This window comes from Poromitra crassiceps (genome assembly GCF_964638095.1).
Source record: "Poromitra crassiceps genome assembly, chromosome: 6".
Classification (NCBI taxonomy): Eukaryota; Metazoa; Chordata; class Actinopteri; order Beryciformes; family Melamphaidae; genus Poromitra; species Poromitra crassiceps.
The window spans coordinates 28,766,452-28,791,451 of NC_139627.1; the positions used below are offsets into that span (position 1 = coordinate 28,766,452).

Genomic DNA, 25,000 nt, shown 5'->3' on the forward strand with positions numbered 1-25,000 from the left:
TGGTACCAACCATGTCATGCTAGCTTGTGGGAAAGGGGGCTAAATCATGCTCCAAACTTAGGTTACATTTTGTTGAGAGAAAAACAATTTCAAAGGGTCCCTTGACCTCACACCTCAAGATATCTGAATTAAAATCTCTCCTGCTGTTAAGTTGCTGCACTGTTCAATGTAAAAACTTTAGTTATTTTTTACTTTAAACGTGAAAATATATTCCAGAATGTTTACAAGAAATATGTCAGAAAGCAATCTATTGTGTTCTATCAAATCTTTTTGGAAGTTGATTTTATTTATTCTTTATTAAAACAAACTGAACCACTGAGAGTTTACAGTCCAATTAATAATAAATTCACAATGATAGGCGATCCATATTTGGGGTTGGTGCGAGGGGGGGCAGTGTTCCTATCAAAGGGGGCCTGACAGAAAAAGTTTGGGAAACACTAGCCTAACATCACCGTGTGTGTGTGTGTGTGTGTGTGTGTGTGTGTGTGTGTGTGTGTGTGTGTGTGTGTGTGTGTGTGATGTTGTTTTGTTTGCCATTATAATGCTAGACTGACTCTCACTCTCTCTCTCTCTATCTCTCTCTCTCTCACACTCTCTCTCTCTCTCTCTCTCTCTCACACACACACACACACACACACACACACACACACACACGCTTACCCACCAGAATACTATCAGTGTTATTATTTCAGACACGTCTTTAATGGCGTGGATATGTCTGCTTCTGCGTGCGCTGGCTTCCAGTTGTAGCTGTTGTGGATGCTTTGTTAGTAACAGCAGAAAAGAGGGGGCATTACTTGAAACAGGCAGACTAGACATAGAATCAAGTTTCAAATCCCTCTCATTTCCTCCTTTGACTCTCATGACTTTGACAAACATGATTCCCACACTCACACACACATCCTCACACACACATCCACACGCACGCACGCACGCACGCACGCGCACACATGCACACACACACACACACACACACACACACACACACACACACACACGCGCAGACATGCACGCGCACGACACACATACACGCACTGTTTGTTCTCTTCTCCATCATGTGAACTAATGGGAATATTCTTATCATTTAATGTAGCGGTGTGATGCTTCACTCAGCACAGCAGGACAACGCTAGTTAGCCTGACGTGCATACACACACACACACACACACAGGCAAACACTCACACACTGAAGCAGTCATATAGTTTTAATGCATTGATACATTCGACCACGCGCACGCACGCACGCACACACACGCACACACACACACACACACACACATGCTAGGTTGGGGGCAAAATTCAAAATTGAACGTGATGAATGAAAGTGAACGAGTTCATTTTAAGCTGTGTGAACTGAACTTTGAGCTAGCTCTTATGTGAACTTTCACAACACTGAGTGGCAGTAGTCTGGGTCCGGCTAAACTAGGCTTGCCTAGTCTTGTTCATTATTTTTCTCCCTCTCTCCCTCTCTCCGAATATCCTGTACGTCACATCCTGTCAGCCTTTACTCTCACAGCCCCTTCCCTTAAAGTACATCCAACCCCTCCTCCCATGCCTCCTTTTCTCTTCTCTCCATCCGTCTCTTACTCTTTTCACCCCATCTCCCCTCCATCACTTCTTTCCTCCGTTCTATCCCTATACAGCGTATCTGCTGCCATTAATGCCACACTGTCTCACTTTAACATCAGGAGAGAGAGAGAGAGAGAGAGAGAGAGATAGATAGATAGATAGATAGATAGATAGATAGATAGATAGATAGATAGATAGATAGATAGATAGATAGATAGATAGATAGATAGAAAGGCAACAAGAGAGAGAGAGCAGCAGGCAGGTCAAAAGAGGGGGAAGAGAGAGAGACGTGAGGGAGAATGACCAAGCGAAAAAGAAGTGTGAGAGAGCGAGAGAGCTCTCAGGAAGAACACACTTCCTCTCTTCCTGCCCCGTTAGCTCACTCCGTTGTCTTACCCTCTTTGTTTCCTCTCCATTTTGTGACAATAACTGTCATCCAGGAAGATTTATGGGCCTCGGATTCCTCTGCCAAATCCAAACTCTACATCTCTGTATTGATTTTCTCAAAAAGACCTAAAGTGCCAAAGTAAAAAAGTGCAGCATGCTGCATTTTTACAATGTAGAAAAATATGTTTCTTAAAAGAAATATATATAATAATTGTAAGCTTCCACTGTACCAGAACTGGAAAGGAAAGTATAGGACGAATCAGCGTGACGTCACTTGACACCCAGAAATGCGGAACCCCGCTGCAGTTTTTGGCGGCAGAGTTTGGCACAACTCTTATGAGTTGTGCCAAACAAACGTTAATATCTCAAAATTATACATCACATCGCTTATATTTTGACATTCTGAGTGAGAGCAGAAGTAGCTCAAGAGTTTGATGTATAATATATGCATGTCATGTTAAAGTTGTGTGAACTGTCGCAGTTTTTAAAATGTAAACCGAGTTAACTGGCTAGAGTCTAGGGGGGGATCTGTAGACCATTTTTTACGTATTTTTTATAATGCCATACTTTTACTCTTGAGCAATTTTAATAATAGATATTCTACTTGAGTACTGCACTGAGCAATGAGTAAGTTCAGATTTTTATTTTGCACACCGCACTATGAGAACAGAAAGGGATATTGGGACTGCTCATTAACAGGTCCAGAATCACCTTTGCATTTAGGGCACCCAAACTGGTGGCTCACGCTCAAGACTGACCAATTGAGTTAGACAGGTGTAGTCCATCAAATTGTATGATCCCCATCGTCACATTACTGTAGTTCAGAAATCTCAGTTTGATTTGACACTGCTGATAGCCATAGCAAAATGGATGTATCTGCTCGTGATATTGCTGCTGCTAGCAGCTCTAGCTCGTCTGGCAAAGGAGAGAATCTTCAAACTGAGCATCCTGCATCTGAATAAGCTGTTCAGTATGAAAGACAAGACAAAGACAGGGACAGCTTAGGTCACACTGTAACATGTGCTGGATGTCTGAAATGTATTATGGTAAATAATTTGAATATAACACATCTAAAGTCAAGAAAATGTACTTTTACTTGAGTACTTTTAAATAGGCTACCTTTTTACGTTTACTTGGGTAATTCCCTGAATTAGCACTTATTCTTGTACTTGAGTTAATTTTCACTAAAGTAAGAATACTAGGATTTGTCAGTAAAGAGTACTGCACCCTCTGCACTGTACCATGCAAATTCATCAAGCAATCAGCAAATCTATTACATCATGTATTTGGAATTTGATTATAAAACACTAATTTTAGAATGCAATAAATATGGCTGCCTAATCAATACATGCATGGGGATAAAGGAGAATGCAAATGAACTACTCTTTGAAACTCATTGTTTAGGGACACTAACACCAGGGTTAGCTGTTTGTTTCCCACTAGTGTATAATACACACACATAAATAATAATGTAAGTACCCATGGTAGCTTAGAGCACTTTCAATATAAGTCATCTTCAAAATAGCATAATATTACTTTCTAATTTTGCGCATAAAGAAGTCTCCTCAAAGCCAAACAGCAGAGAACTTGGACTGTAATTTGCTATGTAATCCAATGCGTGGCCTGGAGCTGCTCCAGTGAATATATTGAATCTGTGAACTCACACCAAGTGAGTCATCTAAACTTTTATCACCAAATGAGATTTATATTACAGTTGCTCTATCACTGCCGAACCACTTGCCTTATGCCTTGAAAAGGACCCAGACAATTATAGTTTTCTAGCAACCCAACGAGGCGTTTTAGCATTTGTTGATCAAAATTGCTTACCATTTGGAATAACATTCCCCTCCCTCCACTTTTTTCCAGAACCCTTCCCTGCCTTCCCTCCTGACATGACCGGTAAGTTGGACTTCCTCTTCTCATTCTACTTCCTGTGCCAAATGTCTGTGCTTCCTGCTTGTTGCTAAGCTCAGCTCACAGCACCGCCGTGGCCCCAGTAACCACCTTGTTAGCACATACACAAATTTGAATAATTTGAATCATCATCCATTTTGTATCATGACAAATGCCTCGATACAGTAGCTATACATTTGTCATAACAGTAGTATCTGACTTTTTTATAAGATTATGATATTATGGAATGTATCTGTCTAGAGGAAAATGACAACATTGCAACTTGACGGCATTAAAATTCAGAAAGCATCCAATGCATTGCTCCAGCATGACTCCCTGCATGCTGGGCTGAGACTCCTGGTTATGTAGCCTGGTCTTGTGTCTTCCTCACTGGAATATTATGGAATATGGACTTATTGAAACAGAAACAAATGATAACACACATAACATTTACAACCACAGAGGAATGAGCAGCAACAATAAAGCACAATGATGACAGAACAACAAGAACAAGAACAATAACCTGGGCTTTTTGCACAGCGTGAAGGAAGGCCAACGTGATTTCTACTTTTTGTGTTTAAATGTGCGCAGAACCGGTGTGTCCCTTATAGGACATCCTGTGTGTTCTAAAGTCACAGTACTGATAGGGGGTGTACCATTGTGTGATATATTTTTGGTATGTACAGTATGTAGCTCTGCTTGTGAGGTCATTGCTGAAGTAACTTAAACCTGCATTTTTTTCGAATGGCCTGCAGTGGCTGACTCCACTGGCTGCAAACGGAAGTTCGGTTACATGGAAGTGAATGGGAAAAATGTCTGTACTTCTCACTTGATTTAGGGCCCCAGTAAACACTTTCCTAATGAGTTCATGGTCTCAATCACCGGTTTCAAGTCTTCTTCAACACAGCAAGGTGTTCGCTGTGTCCAGTGATCGTGCAGCTCGCTGATCACAGACCAATAGCAGGCTGTACTGTGGCTCTTCTCATCCAAATTCACATCACTTCTGTCTCCAAATAACCAAGATGGTGACGGTGAAAATGCCAACTGTGAGGCTTCAAAACGGGAGTTCAAAAACCAATGGGTGACATCACAGTGTAGCTACTGTACATCCAGATATTGATACAGTCTATGCTATTTACGCTATACTGTACTGTACTGTACAGTGTTTTGTCTGTTGTGGCTGTCACATGACTGTGTGCCTATATGGCATGCACATGACACGCCATGAATAATTGAAGCCAGGTTCACTTTTTGATTGGCCTGTATGGGAAACAAGCGAAGGCTGTCGTGGCTGAAAGATTGGCCAGACAAGGAGAAGCCGTTTCCATCTGTTGTTTGCAGCTCTTCATCCCTGAAATTCAAAGTGCAGAACCTCCTTTCCTGTTTCCAAACCTCCTCCCTCACAGTTCTCTCTCTGCCTTCAGTACCTTTTCTCTCTTTCTCTCTCCTTTACTTGTTCCTCCAGTCCTCTCTTCTCTGTCACTCTTCCCTCTCTATCCCTCTCTCCTTCTGTTTCAAATATGTTTTATTTGAGCATGACAATATACATTATACATTATATACTATATGTACACACAGTATATTATATTCCACTTATACATATATAAGTTCGACCATGAAATGCTCTTTTTTTACTTTGAACATATATACATACATACAGATAGATATACAGATACAAGACATTAAAGAAAAAGAAAGAAAATAAGGAAAAAAGAAAAAGAAAAAGCTCTCCATTAACTTTAGTTACTCAGTTCTATTCTTGACTCTCCCCTAACCCCACCCTATTCCATTGTCAATGGGGTGCAAGATAGTGAATTAGAGGCGACCACACCTTATCAAAATATGAAAGTTTGTCCATAAGAGTGTACCTTATTCTTTCTAAGTGGAGTGTGTTCGTAAGGTCGTTAAGCCACATCTTTGTGGTAGGGGCTTCCTTTTTTTTCCAGTGCATGAGAAGCAATCTCCTTGCAGTGATGAGACTATAGGATAGGAAGCATTGCTGGGCATTGGTCAATTTCATAGTATCATCAGACACTCCTAGAATAACAATGAATGGGCCTGGTTCTAGCCGGATTTGTAGTATTTCAGATAATGATTTGAAGACCTTGATCCAATAAGCCTGAACTTTGGAACAATCAACAAAACTATGTAGCAGTGTATCGTCTGCTGAGAGGCATCTGTCACATGTCGGGGACATATCAGGATATATTTTATGTAATCTCTCCTTGGAGTAATGAAGACGGTGCAAAATTTTAAATTGAATTAAACGGTGTCTTTCATTGTTAGAGCATTGATGGATGTGCTCCAAACCTCCCTCCCATAGTGTGTCCGAGATCTCAGTGCCCATTTCCTCCTCCCACTTTGTTTTTATATGAGTGGAATCAACTGGGTTAAGAGACTGTAAAGTGTCATATATGTACGATATAGCTTTTACTGAGCATGACGGGAGTCGAAGACATACATCAAGACTAGAGCCTCTAAAGGTTTCAAAGTTTTGTATGTGTTTCCTTACATAGTCTCTTATTTGCAGATATCTAAGGAGGTTGTTTCTTGGTAATTTATATTTACTCTGTATTTGTGCAAGGGAGGCAAATGTGTCTCCAATGTACAAGTCTCCTATTGTGTGAATGCCTGCCTCCTTCCAGAGTTTAAAAGTGCCATCTAGATTAGATGGTGGAAAAGTAGGGTTTCCAACAATAGGCAGAGCATAAGATATGGGAGCTAGATTGAAGTGTGCTTTAATTTGTTTCCAAATGCGCAGAGTACTATGAATCACTACATTGCTATTATATAAAGACTTTTCAATAGTGGAAGGTGACAGAAGGATGGCCCCTATCGTGTAGGGTCGACACGCCTCTTGTTCCATCCGGAGCCAGCTTGGTGGAGTTGCTGTGTCATCTAGCCAGTATGTCATAATCCTAATGTTTGAAGCCCAGTAATATGATATAAAATTTGGGAGTGCTAGACCCCCCTCTCTTTTAGATTTGCAGAGATGCCTCTTGCCAATTCTATGTGTTTTGAAGTCCCACAAAAATGGGTTTATAATTGAATCTAATTGTTTAAAGAATGACTTGGCAAGAAACACTGGAATATTCTGAAATAAGTATAATAGTTGGGGTAAAAAGACCATTTTGATGGCATTGACTCTGCCCAGTAGCGATATCGGAAGAGTCCTCCAAAATTGTATATTCAGCTGTAATTTAGACAATAATGGAGGAAAATTTGCCTTGAATAGCATATTGTGATGTTTCGTAATCTTAATTCCTAAATATGTAAATTTCTCTGGAGATATTTTAAAAGGGAGGTTCTGTAACCAAGAGACATCCTGTATATATATGGGCATTAATTCGCTTTTATTCCAATTTATCCTATATCCAGAGAAAGTCCCAAATGTGTTAATTTTCTCTAGTATCTTTGTAATAGTGGCTTCTGGCTGAGTAATATATAATAGAACATCATCAGCATATAATGATATTTTACTTGTACATTTTTCTGATACATAACCATAAATTAGAGGATCTGTGCGGATACTCTCAGCAAGAGGTTCGATTACGAGGGCGAAGATCAAGGGAGACAAAGGGCAACCTTGTCTTGTACCTCTATGTAGATTGAAACGGGGGGACAGTATTTGATTTGTGAGGATTTGTGCACAGGGATTGTTATAGAGGAGCTTGACCATTGAGATGAATTTTTGCCCGAATTTAAATCTTTTCAAAACTTCAAACAAATAGGGCCATTCAACTTGGTCAAATGCCTTTTCTGCGTCGAGTGCCAGAATAGCGAGCTCTTCTTTTGGTCTATCAGTAGAGTACATAATATTGAAAAGCCGTCTGAGATTGAAAAATGAATTTCTATTTGGTATAAAACCAGTCTGATCTGGATGTATTAATTTATCTAAAAGGGGGTTCACTCTGTTGGCCAGGACTTTGGAAAACAACTTTCCATCTTGGTTTAGCAGGGAAATTGGGCGATAAGAGCCCACTTCCTCTGGGTGTTTATCTTTTTTATATATCACTGTTATGACTGCTTCTACTAATGTTGGAGGTAGGACACCATCATTGTTAGCTTGAGTGAACATCTTATGTAAGTATGGACAGAGAATGTCATTAAACTTTTTATACAGCTCGCCTGGGAGGCCATCAGGGCCGGGGGCTTTGTTATTTTTGATTGAAGTGATGGCCCTTTGAATTTCCTCAACCGAAATTTCAGAGTCCAGCTGAGCTGACTCTTCTTCATCTAATTGGGGGAGATTGCATTTATCTAAGAAATTTTGCATAGCAGCGTAGTCTACATTTTTGTTGGATGTATATAGGTTTTTATAGAATTCTAGAAATCGGTCATTAATGTCTTTAGGTTTAATCAGAACCTCCCCTTTATCTGATTTAATTTTGTGTATTGTGCGATCATTTTGCTGTTTTCTAAGTTGCCGCGCTAAGAGTCTATGTGGTTTGTCACTAAACTCAAAATACTTCTGTTTGGTGTATAAAAAAGCTTTACTAACTTTTGCTGAGAGTATCTTGTTATATTCATACTTTAGGGATGATATTCTTTTATGTAAATCGACAGTTGGTGTTTGAGCATTCTCTTTATCTAGCATACTAATTTGTTTGTCTATTTCTAGTAATCTGGCTTTATTCTTCTTCCTTCTGAATGCTTCAAATGAAATAATAGAGCCTCTAATGAAGGCTTTAAATGCCTCCCAAAGTATAGCAGGAGAAGTCTCTGCATTGTCATTAGTTTCAAAATAAAAGGATATTTGAGCTTTTAGATATTCACAGAACTCTTTTTCGGTTAGCAAGATAGGATTTAATCTCCAGCTCATTTGTGGTCTCACCATATTCTGAATAGCTAAAGTGCAGGTGAGAGGGCTGTGATCTGAGATCACGATGTTATGATATTTTGCATTTGTGGCATATGGCATCAGTTTTGCATCAATGAGAAAATAATCTATCCTGGTGTATGAGTTATGTGCTGCTGAGTAAAAAGAGTATTCTCTACCAGTTGGATTTGCAATTCTCCAGACATCAGCCATGTTAGTATTATTGATGAAAGTATTAAGGAAGATACTTGAGTTACTTTTCTCCATTCTACGAGTAGAGGACCTGTCAAGGTATGGATCCAAAATGCAGTTGAAATCCCCTCCAATTATGAGATTTGTTTGGGACATATCTGGTATGAGAGACATCACTTTTTTAAAGAATGAAGGGCTGTCTACATTGGGTGCATATATGTTCAATAAAGTGAGAGGCGTAGAGTATACTTCCCCAGTTACAATCAGATAGCGGCCTTCTTTATCGGATATTGTGGTGCCATGAATGAAGGGAATATTCTTCCGTATCATAATTGCTGTACCCCTAGCTCTAGCAGGGAATGATGAGTGATATATATTTCCTATCCATTTACATCGTAACCTGGTATGAGAGTCATTTTTCAAATGTGTTTCCCTCTCTCCTTCTGGACCTCCTTGACTATTGTTTTCCTGTTCTCTCTTCTGTCTTGTCCTTGTTTCCTCCTCTCCTCTCCTCTCCTCCCTTCCTCACTCCATTCCTCTGCCCAGTGAGCAGTTGGCTGATCCCACCTGAATGAAATGCAGAACTGATCGCCGTCCAACTCCCCCCCCCGTCCTTGATCCTCAAACAGGCCAGACTGAAAGCACATAGAAAGGGCTTAGACAGATTAAGCTACGACATCTTTGCTTTTCAAAGTCTGGGTTGGGCCCTGAGCTCTGGCTGCAGGCCTTCCTTTCTGTGAGGCCCCACAGAATAAGAATAGAGCCTGAGCCTGAGGATGAGATTGAATCTACTCACGTTTGGGCTGCAGTTTGAAAAACAGCTTTGACTAGAGTCTGAGTTTGAGTTCATATCCAGACACACAGATGTCCATATTGATTTACATCCACATCTCTTCATCGATCTTGTTCTTTACAAGGAACAAGATCAAGGCAACTTTATTTTTAATTTTTTTCTGTAATGAACTAGAGCTGATAGTCATAATTTAGTGGTACTGTATATATCAGTAAACCTGTGGTGGTTGCAACATGGGTTTGGAACTTTAGAGGTAAACTTACAGTAAACTTACAGTAAAGGTGTACTTAATTTAGTCCCTCTCCTCTGTGTGTGTGTGTGTGTGTGTGTGTGTGTGTGTGTGTGTGTGTGTGTGTATGTGTGTGTGTGTGTGTGTGTGTGTGTGTGTGTGTGTGTGTGTGTGTGTGTGTGCGTGTGTGTCCGCGCATGTGTGTGAGATGTGACTGCACATTCTTGCATGTGTGTGTGTGTGTGTTTCTTTTTGAGTTAAGCTCAAGAGAGTTCAACCCAGAATGTTATGAAGCTCAAATCAAGCAGCACGCCAAGTTCACGCCAAGTTCACATCAAAAACATTCTTTGAATGTCAGACACTTGAGCAGCGCTTGGTTTCGTTCACCACATGCAATTCAATCAAATGTAAATACCAATCCCAAAAATAGCAAAGTCAAGAGCCAAACTCAAAAAACTGAAGAGCCACACGACTCCTATAATCCACATCAAGTGTGAACTCATGCTTGCCGTTCTAATGGCTGAGGATCTAAAGTGGGCACAGCCGTGGCAAGAGGGTCTGCACTTATGAGTTCATGAGCCCATGTCCCAGGAAGAAGCATCACATGTCTCCTTTGAGACCTAGGCTGAACAGTGAGATAAGTACCTCTGGATGGGTGGATGTGGTTCAGCCTTTCATTCCATGGCCCCTTGTTAAGTTGTAGCAGGGTCCAGGATAGAGCAGAACAATAGAAAGTCAGAACCTCTACCTAACCTTATCCAACCATAATGTGACTGGTGTGGTCAGAAAAGAAAAGAGTAAGAAACAATAAAATGAAATTAAATTAAAGGAAAGGAAATGATCCCACTGACATTTTTGAAAATAGTATTTCAAATGTCAAAGTTTCGGTTGAATGTCAGGATCGGGTTTGGATTAAGCCGATCCCAAGTTAGCAATGAAGGGCAGCTTCACGGAATGACGTGAACCACCATGGCACACTGTTGGGTTTGGTATCCATGGCAACCAAGGAGGCGTTTGGCTTGTGGCAAGAGAAGGCTGGCAGAGTGACCGACCGTGCATGCATGCACGCACACGCGCACGCACACACACACACACACACACACACACACACACACACACACACACACACACACACACACACACACACACAGAGAAAACAGACACACCCATTTGACCACCCAGACTAGGGATGTTCATCAATTATCGAAAATCGATAATCGATCGTTAAGGATTGGAATCGATCCTGTGGCATTTGGATCGATTTTTTAATTATTAAAAAAAAAAAAAAAAAAAAGGGTTTTTTTTTTTTTTGGACTAGGTTTGGGTGGAATTCGTTCCTCCTCGCCCCACTTCATTGCACAGCCGACTAACGTGAGGTGGAGCTTCATATAGTCTCTAGTTTTCTGGCTGGGCACGGGCCTTTGTGCCAACAAAACTGTTTTAAACATGGGAAATTCACACCGGCATGCGCCGGGGACAGCAGTGTTGGAGAGGAGACACATTGAAATAAAGAGTTCATTGAGGAGAACACGTTGTCTTTCGTATTTTCTGCCATAGGCATTCATTTTGTAAAAAAAAAAAAAAAAAAAAAAAAAAATGAAAATATTGAAAATATTGAAAATTTTCTAAGTATGAATAAAATCGATGATCGATAATTGATCGTTAATATTAACCGATTATCGATTTTGGAAAATTTTCAAAATGAACATCCCTAACCCAGACAATTGAGCTTTACAAGAACCTATCTTATTCAGCCTTTTCTTGATCGGAGCTAATTTCACAGATATCAAATCTCTTCTAAAGCCTTTGACAGACTGTGCGATTTTGGGCTGTCCGTAGACGAAAGATGACCAACGTGAAAGAAACGTGGAGATATCTTTGGTCGTGGCTACAAAAACACTCGTCTTGCGTCATGCACTGACAGCGGTTCAAGCCAAGGACGGCCGTTTTCACAGTCTGTGACAGCTACGACGACGTCTGATAACAACCAATACTGTAGAAATGCTGCATGATTATATCAGTATATAGACGCTAATGCTAGTAGAGGAGGCTAATAAATAGTTGACGTTACCTCAAGCTCTCTCGCAAAATTGGCATCCCGTGTTGGCCTCTGTTGTCGAGCCACGAGTGGGTCCACATTCAGCGGGTCCTCCTTTGATGTTTTTCCATACACATAAATTCCACTTTGCAAGGGCTCCATCTCCATTCTTGCTAAGCTTTGTCAGTCCATCGCTGACATCTCTACCACAGACAACTGTGGCGTACATTCATTGATGCGTAGCCGCGGTGCGCGCTGCTGATTCTTGATTCTTGTGTATTGACTGCTGATTGACAGGTATTGACGGAGAGACGTGCGTCGTAATCGTACAGTCTGCACACTTCAAACCCGATGTTGTACCCAAGTTTATTAGATCCAACGTCGCACAGTGTGGCCTGCAATAAACTTATTTGATTTCTAAAATCTTACAGTCTGTAGGCAGCTTAAGAGAGGGACCTGCACCGAGAAAGATGTGCTAATTAGGAAAACTTACCGTTATCGATATCTATCCCTATTACCCTTAAAAGACTCACTTTTGAGCTCACTTTCAAACTTTAGAAATAGTGTAGTTGAGGAACTTTCTTCCCCCCCCTCATTCAGATCTAAAAAGCGAAGTAGCCCTGGAAATCATGATCATAATGTGACTTAATCCACTGGTGAGAAATATTTTATAAACCCTTAAAGAGTATAATCTGAACTCATTTATAAACCCTTAAAGAGTATAGTCTGGACTCATTTATAAACCCTTAAAGAGTATAATCTGAACTCATTTATAAACCCTTAAAGAGTATAGTCTGGACTCATTTATAAACCCTTAAAGAGTATAGTCTGAACTCATTTATAAACCCTTAAAGGCCGGCTTTACCGTGGGGAATATGAATATAAAAAAAAAAAAAAAAAAAAAAAAGGGCCAGGTGACGCGTTTCGACGCGAAACGCGTCACCTGGCCCCATTTTTTTTTTTTTTTTTTTTTCTCTGGCTGTGAACAAGCAATTTCAAAAATTTCAACGGATTCGAAATTTAAGATTTTTTAAGAATTAATATATATTCATATTCCCCACGGTAAAGCCGGCCTTTAAAGAGTATAGTCTGAACTCATTTATAAACCCTTAAAGAGTATAGTCTGAACTCTTTTATAAACCCTTAAAGAGTATAGTCTGAACTCTTTTATAAACCCTTAAAGAGTATAGTCTGAACTCATTTATAAACCCTTTAAGAGTATAGTCTGAACTCATTTATAAACGCTTAAAGTCCCTGGAAACCAAAATCCACAAAAACGTTCTAACTATGTTATTTAGGGTCTTATGTTAGTAATTTTGTGCCTCCGAAATTATTATACATTACTTTCAACCCAAAGCCTTAAAATCGACACTTTTCTACAAGATTCTACAAAGTACTTCCTCATTGAAGACAGCAGTGCGCGAGGTGCTAAAACGCAGGAGCTTATGACGTCATAAGCTCTATATAACCTTTGTACACGCGCGCAATCCGCACCCACCCTCCTTTTGTCCGTTCTTTGCCCCCAGTGACAGCGCTCCCACTCGCTGTCTGTCTCCCTCCCACTCTGTGTGCCGTCGTGCCAAGCGCTATGCTTCTCTCTCTCTCTCTCTCTCTCTCTCTCTCTCTCTCTCTCTCTCTCGGGACTAGTGAGAGAGAGAGTACAGAGAGAGACACACAGGCTGGTGACGCGAGGTTACTCTCTCTCAGATACACACACACACACACACACACACACACACAAACAGACACAGTAGCGATGTGCAGTCGCAGCAAGTCTCTCTCTCTCCCTCTCCGAGCAACGAACACACACACACACACACACACACACACACACACACACACTCGTGCACGAGTGCTGTGTTCGACACACAGCACTCGATCTCTTTCTCCGTTTCCCTCCCCCCCTCTGTCTCGCGCTCTCTCTCTCTCGGAAAACCTGCTGCAGACGGGACACGCCCACACAGTCCGCGGGAGAAAATACACTCTAAAAAATAATTGATTCTCATGAGTTTTGCCACGACTGTCAAACCTAAATTTATATACTTTGCGACGTTCATCATCGTTCAAATTTGGCTGGTGGCTTATTAACATAGGGTCCTGTGATGTGATGAACTCAAAATGCTAAATAATAAAGAAATATTTCTGGTTTCCAGGGACTTTAAAGAGTATAGTCTGAACTCTTTTATAAACCCTTAAAGAGTATAGTCTGAACTCATTTATAAACCCTTAAAGAGTATAGTCTGAACTCATTTATAAACCCTTAAAGAGTATAGTCTGAACTCATTTATAAACCCTTTAAGAGTATAGTCTGAACTCATTTATAAACGCATAAAGAGTATAGTCTGAACTCTTTTATAAACCCTTAAAGAGTATAGTCTGAACTCATTTATAAACCCTTAAAGAGTATAGTCTGAACTAATTTATAAACCCTTAAAGAGTATAGTCTGAACTCATTTTATAAGAAGCTCACTGGCCTCCTTGAGGTTGTGTCTGTCACTGCACCTCTCTCCTTGCTCTGTCCTCAATATTTCTCGTTATTTCTCTCTTCTAACCTTTCTCCACTTCTCCAACTCTCTCTTATTTCTCTCAGTTTATTTCTCTCTCTCTCAGCCTCGTATAGCACTCTTTCTCGCTTGCTCTCGCTTCCATTCTTTTCTTTCTTTCCTTTGTTTCTTTCTTTCTTTCTTTCTTTCCTTCTTTACATCCGTCTCTTTTCCAGCTCTCAGCAGGTTTCTTTCACAGTGAGTGGACAGAGTATTGAAGTTTCAGACAAACCCTTTAATGCAGGATTAAAGATATCATGGCTGGATTAGCTCTCTCTCTCTCTCTCTCTCTCTCTCCTCCCCCTCACATCCCAGTCTCTACCACCCGTCTCTACTTCACACTATTCTTTCTTCTATCCCTGTAACTTCTCTCTTCTTCATTTCCTGGGTTTTAGCTCTCCATCTGTCGCGCTCTCCCCTCTGCCCCCTTCGGTCTGATCTTGCCATGATAAAAGCAGTTGCCTCCCACAGTGACCACTTAACCCTCCCTGACCCTGTCCCCTATCCAAATCAGCCCACTGCGCAGTCACACTTAAAGCCCCCCTCCAGACAGTTTTGTCATTTTTAAACTACTTCATGTGTAGCCGTGTTTTTCCCTGCTCTGCTAATTAGCTAAAGTGTTCGATACTGTATTTTGTTGACAAATAACCTTATTTTGGGCTCAAACACTTAAATTGGCTCACGTGCTAGAAGGGACTGACGTCAGACTTTAATACCATATTACAGTGTCAGTGAATACAATGTGCCGTTAGCTTGGCTTAGCTACGTTTGCTAACGTAGTTCGTTCTGGCTCAAAACGCCGCGATAGTCACTTTTAACCAGTTCGAGTTATGCTCTTTCAATTTCTTTTGCTTATATGCCCACCAGCTTTGATATCTGTTGGCTGGTTATGCTGATATTTATATCAATATGTGGCTTCTGGGTGAACATTTAGCAGAGTTGAGGCAGCCATACTGTTTCCGGTCTGACCGGCTGGAAGGGTGACGAAGATCGTATTGAAGTTAGGAGCGAGGCTCAGCCAAAACACACAGGACGCGGATGCGCAGCGCAGAAGCAGCAGAGCGCGCTGAGAGAGTTATCCTTTTTGGATAACAGTCTGACGTTGCAGTGGAACATCTTACCAATAGACGAACATTAGTGCAAAAGATTAGACTGACCCCCCCTGACCTCTGCAGAGACATGAGCTGAGGGTTATGAGACAGAACACCACAGAGAGCTGAAATTTTACTGACATCGGAAGTACGTTTTATGTCAGCGGCTAGGCGTAAAAATAACTTTTTGAAAAACGGCTCTAGACTCAGTATATGACATCTGGATTTCTTTGCAGTCTGTCCACAGTGTCCATTTCTGTGGATCTGTAGGAGGCGCTGTGTCGCTCTGTGTATCTGCCTGTAGGAGGTGCTGTGTCGCTCTGTGTATCTGCCTGTAGGAGGTGCTAAGCTGGTGATGTTAAAGAGAGGGCAGTGTTGTAATATGTCTCCTCCATCGGGAATCAAACCAACAGTCTACCTGTCAGACAGAGACAGTGACACAGCCACTCAGCCGACTGAGCTATGAGCTGTTGGGAGTCCCTGGAAACCAAAATCCACAAAAACGTTCTAACTATGTTATTTAGGGTCTTATGTTAGTAATTATGTGCCTCCGAAATTATTATACATTACTTTCAAACCAAAGCCTTAAAATCGACACTTTTCTACAAGCTTCTACAAGGTACTTCCTCATTGAAGAGAGCAGTGCGCGAGGTGCTAAAATGCAGGAGCTTATGACGTCATAAGCTCTATATAACCTTTGTACACGCGCGCAACCCGCCCTACTGTGTGTGTAGTTCTGTTCTCTCTCTCTCTCTCTCTCCCTCTCTCTCTCTCTCTCTCTCTCTCCCTCTCTCTCTCTCTCTCTCTCACTAGTCCCGAGAGAGAGAGAGAGAGAGAGAGAGAGAGAGAGAGAGAGAGAGAGAGAGAGAGAGAGAGAGAGAGAGAGAAGCACACAGAGTGGGAGGGAGACAGAGTTTTCAAGACTCGCGCTCAATTCCGCCTGCAGAAACCCACACAGAGTATAAAAGCTCCACACGTTTCCTCGTCAGGATTCCGTGTCTCTCATTTCCGTGCGGCCGGCCAAAGCGTCAAGCATAATCCAGGCTTCACCCAATCTCTCTTAAATTCTCTCTCTCTCCTTCTCTCCCTCGACAGAGAGAAATTTCCCTGCGCGCAGACGGGACACGCCCACAGTCCGCGGGAGAAAATACACTCTAAAAAATAATTGATTCTCATGACTTTTGCCACGACTGTCAAACCTAAATTTATATACTTTGCGACGTTCATCATCGTTCAAATTTGGCTGGTGGCTTATTAACATAGGGTCCTGTGATGTGATGAACTCAAAATGCTAAATAATAAAGAAATATTTCTGGTTTCCAGGGACTTTAAGCTTCTGATTTCTACATACTGTAATTACACTGACAATAACGCAGAGCATAAAGAGTGAGACAGGTGAGATTTGTACCAGTGAGTTGAGCTAGAGTCAGGGACTGACTAGTCTCCTTCATCAGCTTATTTCTATCAGTGTTCAAACTACTGGTGAAGGATAATGTGAGTACTTTTTAAGAAATTGCCTGAGGCTGGGATTGAACCAACAACCTTTGCATATCACACAACATTCACATGTTTATCTGAGTGAGCTATAATCCACTTTCTCTTAAGCTCTTATCAAATTTAGTCAACCTCATCCTGATTTTATTTAGTCAAGTTTTCGTCGACTAAGTGTCTAAGTATTTTCATCTCATCTTAGTCAAAGAAAACCGTAACTATTCATTAGAATTTCCAAACTTATTGTAAAGATATATTAATCTGTTATTCTGGAATTGTTTTAAGGTTTGAATGTGCAATACAGACACAGATGTTTAACTTCTTCTTCTCTTCTGATTGGATCTCTTCCCAATTCGTCCCTCCCTAACATTTTTAGTCTAGTTTTCACCAGTGAAAATAGGTAGTCTACTAACATTTTTCCTCATAGTTTTCGTCTACGAAATCAACACTGCTATGGATGCATGTCTCCACCTAGTGGTGCACTCCTCTTCCAAACTCACACACACTTTTCCACAACTACACCATGTATCTGAAACAATGTTTACTTACTGTCAATCTCATCAAAGTTTCTGAAGACCATCTCCACGTGATCCCACTCAATAAAGCTGCATTTCCCAATGAAGGGCTGGGCAAACACCCCATACTGATACATATTTCAATTCAAATACATGTCACTCTTATGTTAGAATGAGTAAATGGGCATTGACACTGTTTTTATATAACCCTTGATCAATTCTCATTAATCTTTTATCTTTTCTTTTTTATTTGTCTGTAGGCTACATACGTGCACTGCCAAGAGTAGCGGCAGCATTATAAACCAGAGACCAGACTATATCAAAAACATAAACACACAGTGGCGTCTTTCATGCATGCTAGCAAGCGAAACTGCTGTCTGTCTGACCACAGACTGTAGAAAGAGACTCAGGATAGCCAAGCGAATGTGATTGGATAAATGTTTGACGCTAGGCCAATCACAGGCAGAGAGGGTGCCTCCAGCCTTCGCCATCATCCGAAAAAAAATATCGATCCCCGCCCCCGCCCCCTATCCAAATCAGCCCACTGCACAGTCACACTTAACCCTCCCCGACCCCGCCCCTTATCCAAATCAGCCCACTGCACAGTCAAGGCTTTGCATCGAGTGGTCCAATCCTGACGCATGGCATGAGCCTCTGCGTGTCAATGTGCAGCTAATGCCTGTGACGTCTGCATCAGCACAAAATACTACAATGTGTAAAAGCAACACAGTGAAAAATTATACATCTACCATTGAAAAAAGTCACTTTGGACAAATGATTTGTTCAAAGTGATTTTTAAATATTGAGACAGTGAGCTAAATTTGGTCTTGGTTGTGGCTTAAATTTAGAGGCCAATACAGATCGAATAAGCTCTCAATGTGTTCTTTAGATGACTAATATTGCATCTTATCTTGTAGATGAATACCAGCAAAACAGACTAACTTCAGCTCACTGCCCCAATACTTATACGATTAACTGTATCTCTACAATGCGGTCTGCATGCCTGCCTCCCTCTTCCACCGAGCCACCCTGTAATGTGTCCTCCTGCCCTCCAGGGGGTGCCATGTCTGGGATGGAGCCCACAGTAGACACTGTGGCAGTGCAGCCCATCCCTGCCTACTGGTACTATGTGTTGGTGGGAGGTGGCGCCCTCTTGCTGCTGGCCACCGTAACTCTGGTGGTGATCCTTTGCTGCCATCGGTACTACGTGGCGACCAAGAAGACCAGTAGCCATCATCATTCGGTGGTATACCAGAACTGCCACCACCCAAATCAGCAGGGTCACCAAAACTACTACCAGAACCAAAACCTGAGCCACAATCTGATGCACAACCCTGACCAGAACCACCTGTACCCAGGTAGCGGGCCGGTAGGGCCGGGTCTCGAGCCCATGCTCACCATCAGACTGGAGAAAGACGACAGCTACGACTGCCAGTGTTGAAAATTAACTGGACTACATGAGAAGGATACAACTTATATTGGAATGCTTTGTTCAGAGAAATTGATGTGAAAACTACAATTCCCTGAAATGAATGAGCAACAATAGAATTCAACTTCATTGCTCTTCGTCACTGAATTTACAGTTGGGCCGAGATACTGCAGTTCCCGCTGCTGCTGATCGATCCAATGAACTGATCAGGATGCAACTCCATTGATCTCCCACACTCCGTGTAACTGGCTGAAAGATGAGAGAACTATAACTCCCACAGTTAACGAGGGGCTTAATGACATTAGACAGCAACTTTACCGATATCCCTAATTGAGTGATGAAAGAACTAGAAGAACTACAGTGTCGATGGCTGATGAGAAGCCTCATGAACAACATTGCAATGCAACTTTATTGATATTCCGGGAATTTACGGGAATGGACTGGGTCCCAAACGGGACAGGCAGACCGGCGAACTGACCGGCGGTATATCTCCTCTAAATGTCAGAGCAGGTGCCTGTCTGCTCTGCTCTGATCTGCGGCTTGGACACCACCTGCCTCCAAAAACACTGAGAGAGAGACTGTGTGAAGGGCTATCTTTGTGGGACTGAAGGAAACGGTTTGTGTGTGTGTGTGTGTGTGTGTGTGTGTGTGTGTGTGTGTGTGTGTGTGTGTGTGTGTGTGTGTGTGTGTGTGTGTGTGTGTGTGTGTGTGTGTGTGTGTGTGTGTGTGTGTGTGTGTGTGTGTGTGTGTGTGTGTGTGTGTGCGTGTGCGCGTGCATGTGAGGGGTGGAGATGGGAAGAATTGGTGAGGCTATCCAGCCATGACAAACAGCTACACCTCCGCTGTGTGTTGCTCCTTTGGTCTGTGAACAGGGAAGCAGCGTATCTGCCTGGTTTACACAGGAGGAGATGGGTTTAGACGGCTTACATGTAGATCTCATCCTACATGCACACATGTACACACACACACACACACACACACACACACACACACACACACACAGGTATGCAAAGCATAATTTGGCCTGAAGTATTGATGCAAGTGCATTTTTCATATATGCAGACAGACAAACAAACAACAAAACAACTCTCTCTCTCTTAACGTGCTTTAAAACGACTACCTCTTGATGTGGAGAAGGAGGTAGTGTCTCAGTGGACTCTCCTCTATACTGTGTTTGCCTGAATGTCTTGGATAAGTCGATGCTTGTTTCTGTCAATGTCTAAACTAAACACCATTCTATGTGATGCACACGTTACACTTGAGGAATGAAGCAGAACAGAGAACCACAGTCATGTATCAAGTGTTTGAAGCTGCATTTAACAAATGGAGAGAACTGATTTCTTTCCAGATCTTTTCATTGCTGTACGTGCCATTTAATGTTTAAAATCCAAATTTTGTGTAGAATCGAGTACACCACATCTATTATGTTCGATTGAAATGCCACATTTTTTGCATCCACGCTGGTACGCACTAAAACTTGGTCCATTTGGCTCCAGAAATAGCCGTTTTGTTTATGTTCAACAGGTGAGACCAATGTACTGTGGCAAAGGGCTTTCTATCTGCAGTATGAAGCCTCTTAGAGAAGCAGTGCTGGTCCAGGATCACTGGCTAGATGTCCTCCATATTTTCATTCGCTTCATTATTGAAAAGTAGGGCTGATTCTAGAGCGGTGCTACTGTGACACTCTCTGTACCGTTACCGTTACATTTTATTCTTGCATTGTCTTCCTCCTTCTGATAATGTACAGACGAGGTGACGGTGTTCTGGCGTTATGTGTTTCCGATACATGGTTTTACTATGTTGAGAGTATCCTCAGAAAGCTTTCTGCTTCTTAGTAACCATTTCCTGATTGTTGCGATGATTTGTGATACTTGTGTGTGATAACACGTTTACTGTGAATCTCCTCATCACTCAGTAAGAGATAAAGATGTGGAATCCTTTATACTGTATATTAACCAAATACCACCTGTTGCTCTTAATTGCACGTTACAATTGATTGTACATGTGATTACATTGTGTATTCGCTACAACGTTTGCTGACTATTGTTTGAAGGCAGCGAGTATGTAGATTGTGCTTACTGAGATGAGCGTAACACAGAAGAAGACATTACTGTCCTTGACTTTCACTTGATGTCAACCCTCCAGCCTGCAGCCATTTCGCAACAGCAAATGTGTGCCCCTCCTTTAAAGCACCCAGTTTAATTCAGATTGGGACAACAAATGGCACAACTGAAGCAAATTGATGTATCCATTGGTTAGTTATTAGTATGTATAGATGAATGTTAAATGCACTTATTCAGATTATGTAAAAACAAAAGCTGTTCATTTCCTTTGGATTCGAGTAGGAAGTCTGTACACTTCCTACTGGGGCTACAAGTCTGTAGCCCCATGGAAATGTGTGGTACCAATGCTGTCGTCTTTCTGGACTCCTCAGCCATGTTGTGCTGTGTGCTCCCGACTATTTCATTTTGCTCACACTCAAATCCCCTATAGCCCCTTTATGAAAAACCCACTTGTTCCTTTTCTCTTCTTTCCCTCCATTGCAAATCCTCCCAGTCAAAAACACAGGGGGGACAGAATGGACGAGAGCAAAACCTCTCTTGGAGGAGAAGGGCCCATTAGGCTCGCCTCCTGTTCCTCCAAAGAAGGAGCCCAGAGATGGAGGGAGATGAAAGAATCCCTTTCCTTTCTAAAGATAGATTTGTCTTTTTCTCTGAGAGGAAGGGCTAGCAGGGAGGCAGGTTGGGCTCTGGATTGAAGGGAGGAGGAGGGCAGGTTGTTTCAAACACAAACGCAGATGAAAGAAGTCTTTTGGCAGAATAGACAGCGTGATGGAGACACACACACGCACACAGGCACACACCATCTGACAAGCACCCGCTCAAAGTGTTACCGCTGCATCCAGAACTCCATTAAGCTGACAAAATCAATCATTTGAATAAGTAACATTTCATTAATTTTCATACATTTACATACAATTATTAATGATTAAAATAAATATCCCATATTTTGAATTATTTAATTTCATTCATTTCATGAAATATATATATTTTGTTTGCTTTAGTCAACAAATGTATTTCCAGTTATGTAATGCTTGCATATCCATTTTCTGCCTTGCTAGGCCTTCTCTCTTCCACTTCAATCAGCCTGTGTATGATTTACACATTATATGAGTCATTCTAGCAGCCCTGTGCCTTACCCTAATCAATGTAGGTCTTTAACTCAAATACAGGAATGATATATCATTATATTTATGTTGTGCTGCCCATGCGGTTTTGTACAACATCTCTCTTTCTCTCTCTCTCTGTCAAACTTTTTGCAAGATTTGGAAAAGGGTCTGGCAGTGGTTTTAAATCAGCCTTGCCTCCTTTCCCTTCTCCATCACGGATTACTTTGAAGTCCTTTAATATTTCTAATTAGTTAATGGAGCCCATTGCATTGATAAAAGCCTGCGGTAAGCAGTTCTAGCCCGCTAGCTATGTTTTCCTCTTTCCTCCTCCTCCTCCCTCTCCTCCTCTTCTGTTTCGTGGAGAAATATTAACGAGTGAAAGCACTCAAAGGGGTCCTCGGGCCCCCGCCGGAACGGGCGTATGGTGCCAAAGAGCCGTCCGCGCCTGTGCCTGAATTAAAAAAAATACCCCTTTTCATTCTTCTCTTTACTAATTGGAGAGAGGAGATAAAATGGGTCTACAGGGAGTGGTAATCTCCTCTTGGACCGGCGTGCTGATTCTTCTCAGGATTCTTGCCTGAAGGCTTGAAGCCAGGATCATTAGGAAGTGTTCAGCCGTCTTCCAAAGGGTGTCCAAGCATTTTTTTTTCTACCCTGTTTCTTTTTTATGATCTCCCTGTTGGTGATTGAATGTTTTGTCAAAGGCCTACAGTGGTTTCAGCTGACGGTGAGAAAGGAGAAGTCGGAGCCTGGAGGCTCTTAGCGTTAGCGCTGTTGTGAGATTGTGCATTTACACAATCAGAGCTGGAGGAAGGCAGATTAGATGCTTTCACAGGCATGGATTAAGACTAGTCTTACATCAAGAGTACATTTCAACAAGATTTCTATCAAAATCTAAATAATCCCAAAAGCAGACTTGTAATTTAAATGGCTAGGACTATTCACTATGCAGAGTGATTGAAATAGAGTGCTGCAGGAATGAGTCCGAAAACCAGGAAGTTACGTAGCATCGCCTGGTTCTCTCATCTGAAAGGCATGGGGATTTTGATGAGATGCCTGAAATAAGGTCTGTGGTTCACAATCATTTACAGTATGAAACTGAGGCCTTTGTGTTCTGCAAGATAATCTTCACAAATGAACACATTTATTTATTTATTTTTGAAGCATTTTCTGGCAATCACATTTATGTTTCAAAAATCATAAAAGGGGTGTTCATTTGTGAAGATTGCTACTCTATTGTGGGCTGCACAGTTAGCTGCACTTTCTTTCTCACATTGAATGATATGAAAGTCTTCTTCACATTAATTAGGACGGAAGACCACCCTCACCCTCATTTGGAGTCATGCTCATAATGTGCAGGCCGCGCTGGAGTTTTCCACGCTTGCATGCTTTGAAATGTCTGTGATTGGTTTAAATGGTTTTGTTAGGCCGGAACCTTTGTTTTTTTTTACCACCTTTCCATCATGCCTTTATTTGATATTTTATTGTTTCGTTATTTTTGCCCCTCAATCTCAGCGTTTGTGATCTTAATTCATAGATTTTAATGAAGTACCACACCTTGTGTAACCACACCTTGTGTAACCACACCTTGGTAGATTTTGGAAAATTGTCCTTGATGATGTCACTTTTATCCCGTAAATTGGTGATATTGCTCTTAGTTTTGTTGCTTTTACGATGGCGTTTTCTCATTGACAGTAGTCTGTCAGAAAGTAATTTTCCTGTTATAGAAGTGGTTGATGCAGGGATGGATTTGCTCTGATTCAGATTGTGGTTTTAAGGATAGCTTTGGACTCGCCAGACACCAGGGGGCGATGGACTGGTAAACGTTGAATCCCTGGCCTCAACCACACCACTGTTATTATTTACTGTGTGCACTTTTTCTGCCTCTGTGAATGAAAGAGCTTGACTATGATTGTCTCTTTGACTCCCTGTTTTGCAGGGCTGGATTTCATTGACTTACAATTCATCTAATTCGTACAGCAGACACTCTTTATGTTGGGCAAGCTCAGAATATTGGGCAAGTTATGGTGCTCATTATTCGTCAGAAAATAGCAAATAATGACATGATGAAATTGATTCTCAATAATCAAAGAATTGGGAATGAATGTCTTGTCATTTCCAACAGCTCTGCAGATTATTTTTCTGTTTGAATTAGTTGAATCGAAAGTAAGTTGAGTCCAGCGCTGGTGTTTATACTCTCGTTGGGTTTGAAAGTCAATTTTGGATCAATTTAGACCACTGAAGATGACATTCGGTCGCTACTTTGAAATTCAAGGAAATTGCCGCTCATATTTAATTATCAGCAACTTCAAGTACACAATAGCAGTTTCATTTAGCAATATTCCTACCGCATTGGGAAGTTTGTAAGGTCTTTATGAACTCTTTCATAGAAAAATGACCTCATCTTGCTTAGGAAATTAAGCCTAATACATTTTGATATTTGTTCAATTAGGTTTTCATCTGGTATCTTTTCAATATGTATTCAATTTTCACTTCATAATATCTTTTTGGTTCCTTTGCTCCAGCAATAAACAATTCTCAGTTGCCTGGATATTGCACCATTTATTTATTTTTAAACTGAGAATTATAATATCAATTTCCTTGAATCAAACTGAATTGAAGCAGAATTGAGCTACCAACCCTGCAAAGCCTTGCACCTCGGCCTGCCTCAAAGATATAAAGTGATATTTTAGCTTGTTGAATTTCATGGTCTTGGAATAAAAAGAAAATATATTGTGGGGAATGTGAAGGTAATAAAAGTAATATTTTTTTAAGAAACAGTTTGTCTGTATCTTTTCTCCAGAGGTCTCTCTCCCCTTCTATCTCCTTTGTTCATTTTCTCA

At 41.3% G+C, this 25,000-nt stretch overlaps 1 protein-coding gene across 1 annotated transcript in view; it reads left to right on the forward strand.

The window, feature by feature from the left end:
• nrp2b (neuropilin 2b) overlaps positions 1-25,000 on the forward strand; it is a gene marked incomplete at both ends in the record, with an annotated part of 184,158 nt that overhangs the window by 155,746 nt on the left and 3,412 nt on the right. The window contains one exon of the mRNA XM_083639031.1: positions 3,822-3,854. Coding sequence (XP_083495157.1) covers positions 3,822-3,854 — 33 coding nt within the window. The remainder of the gene's footprint in view (positions 1-3,821; positions 3,855-25,000) is intronic.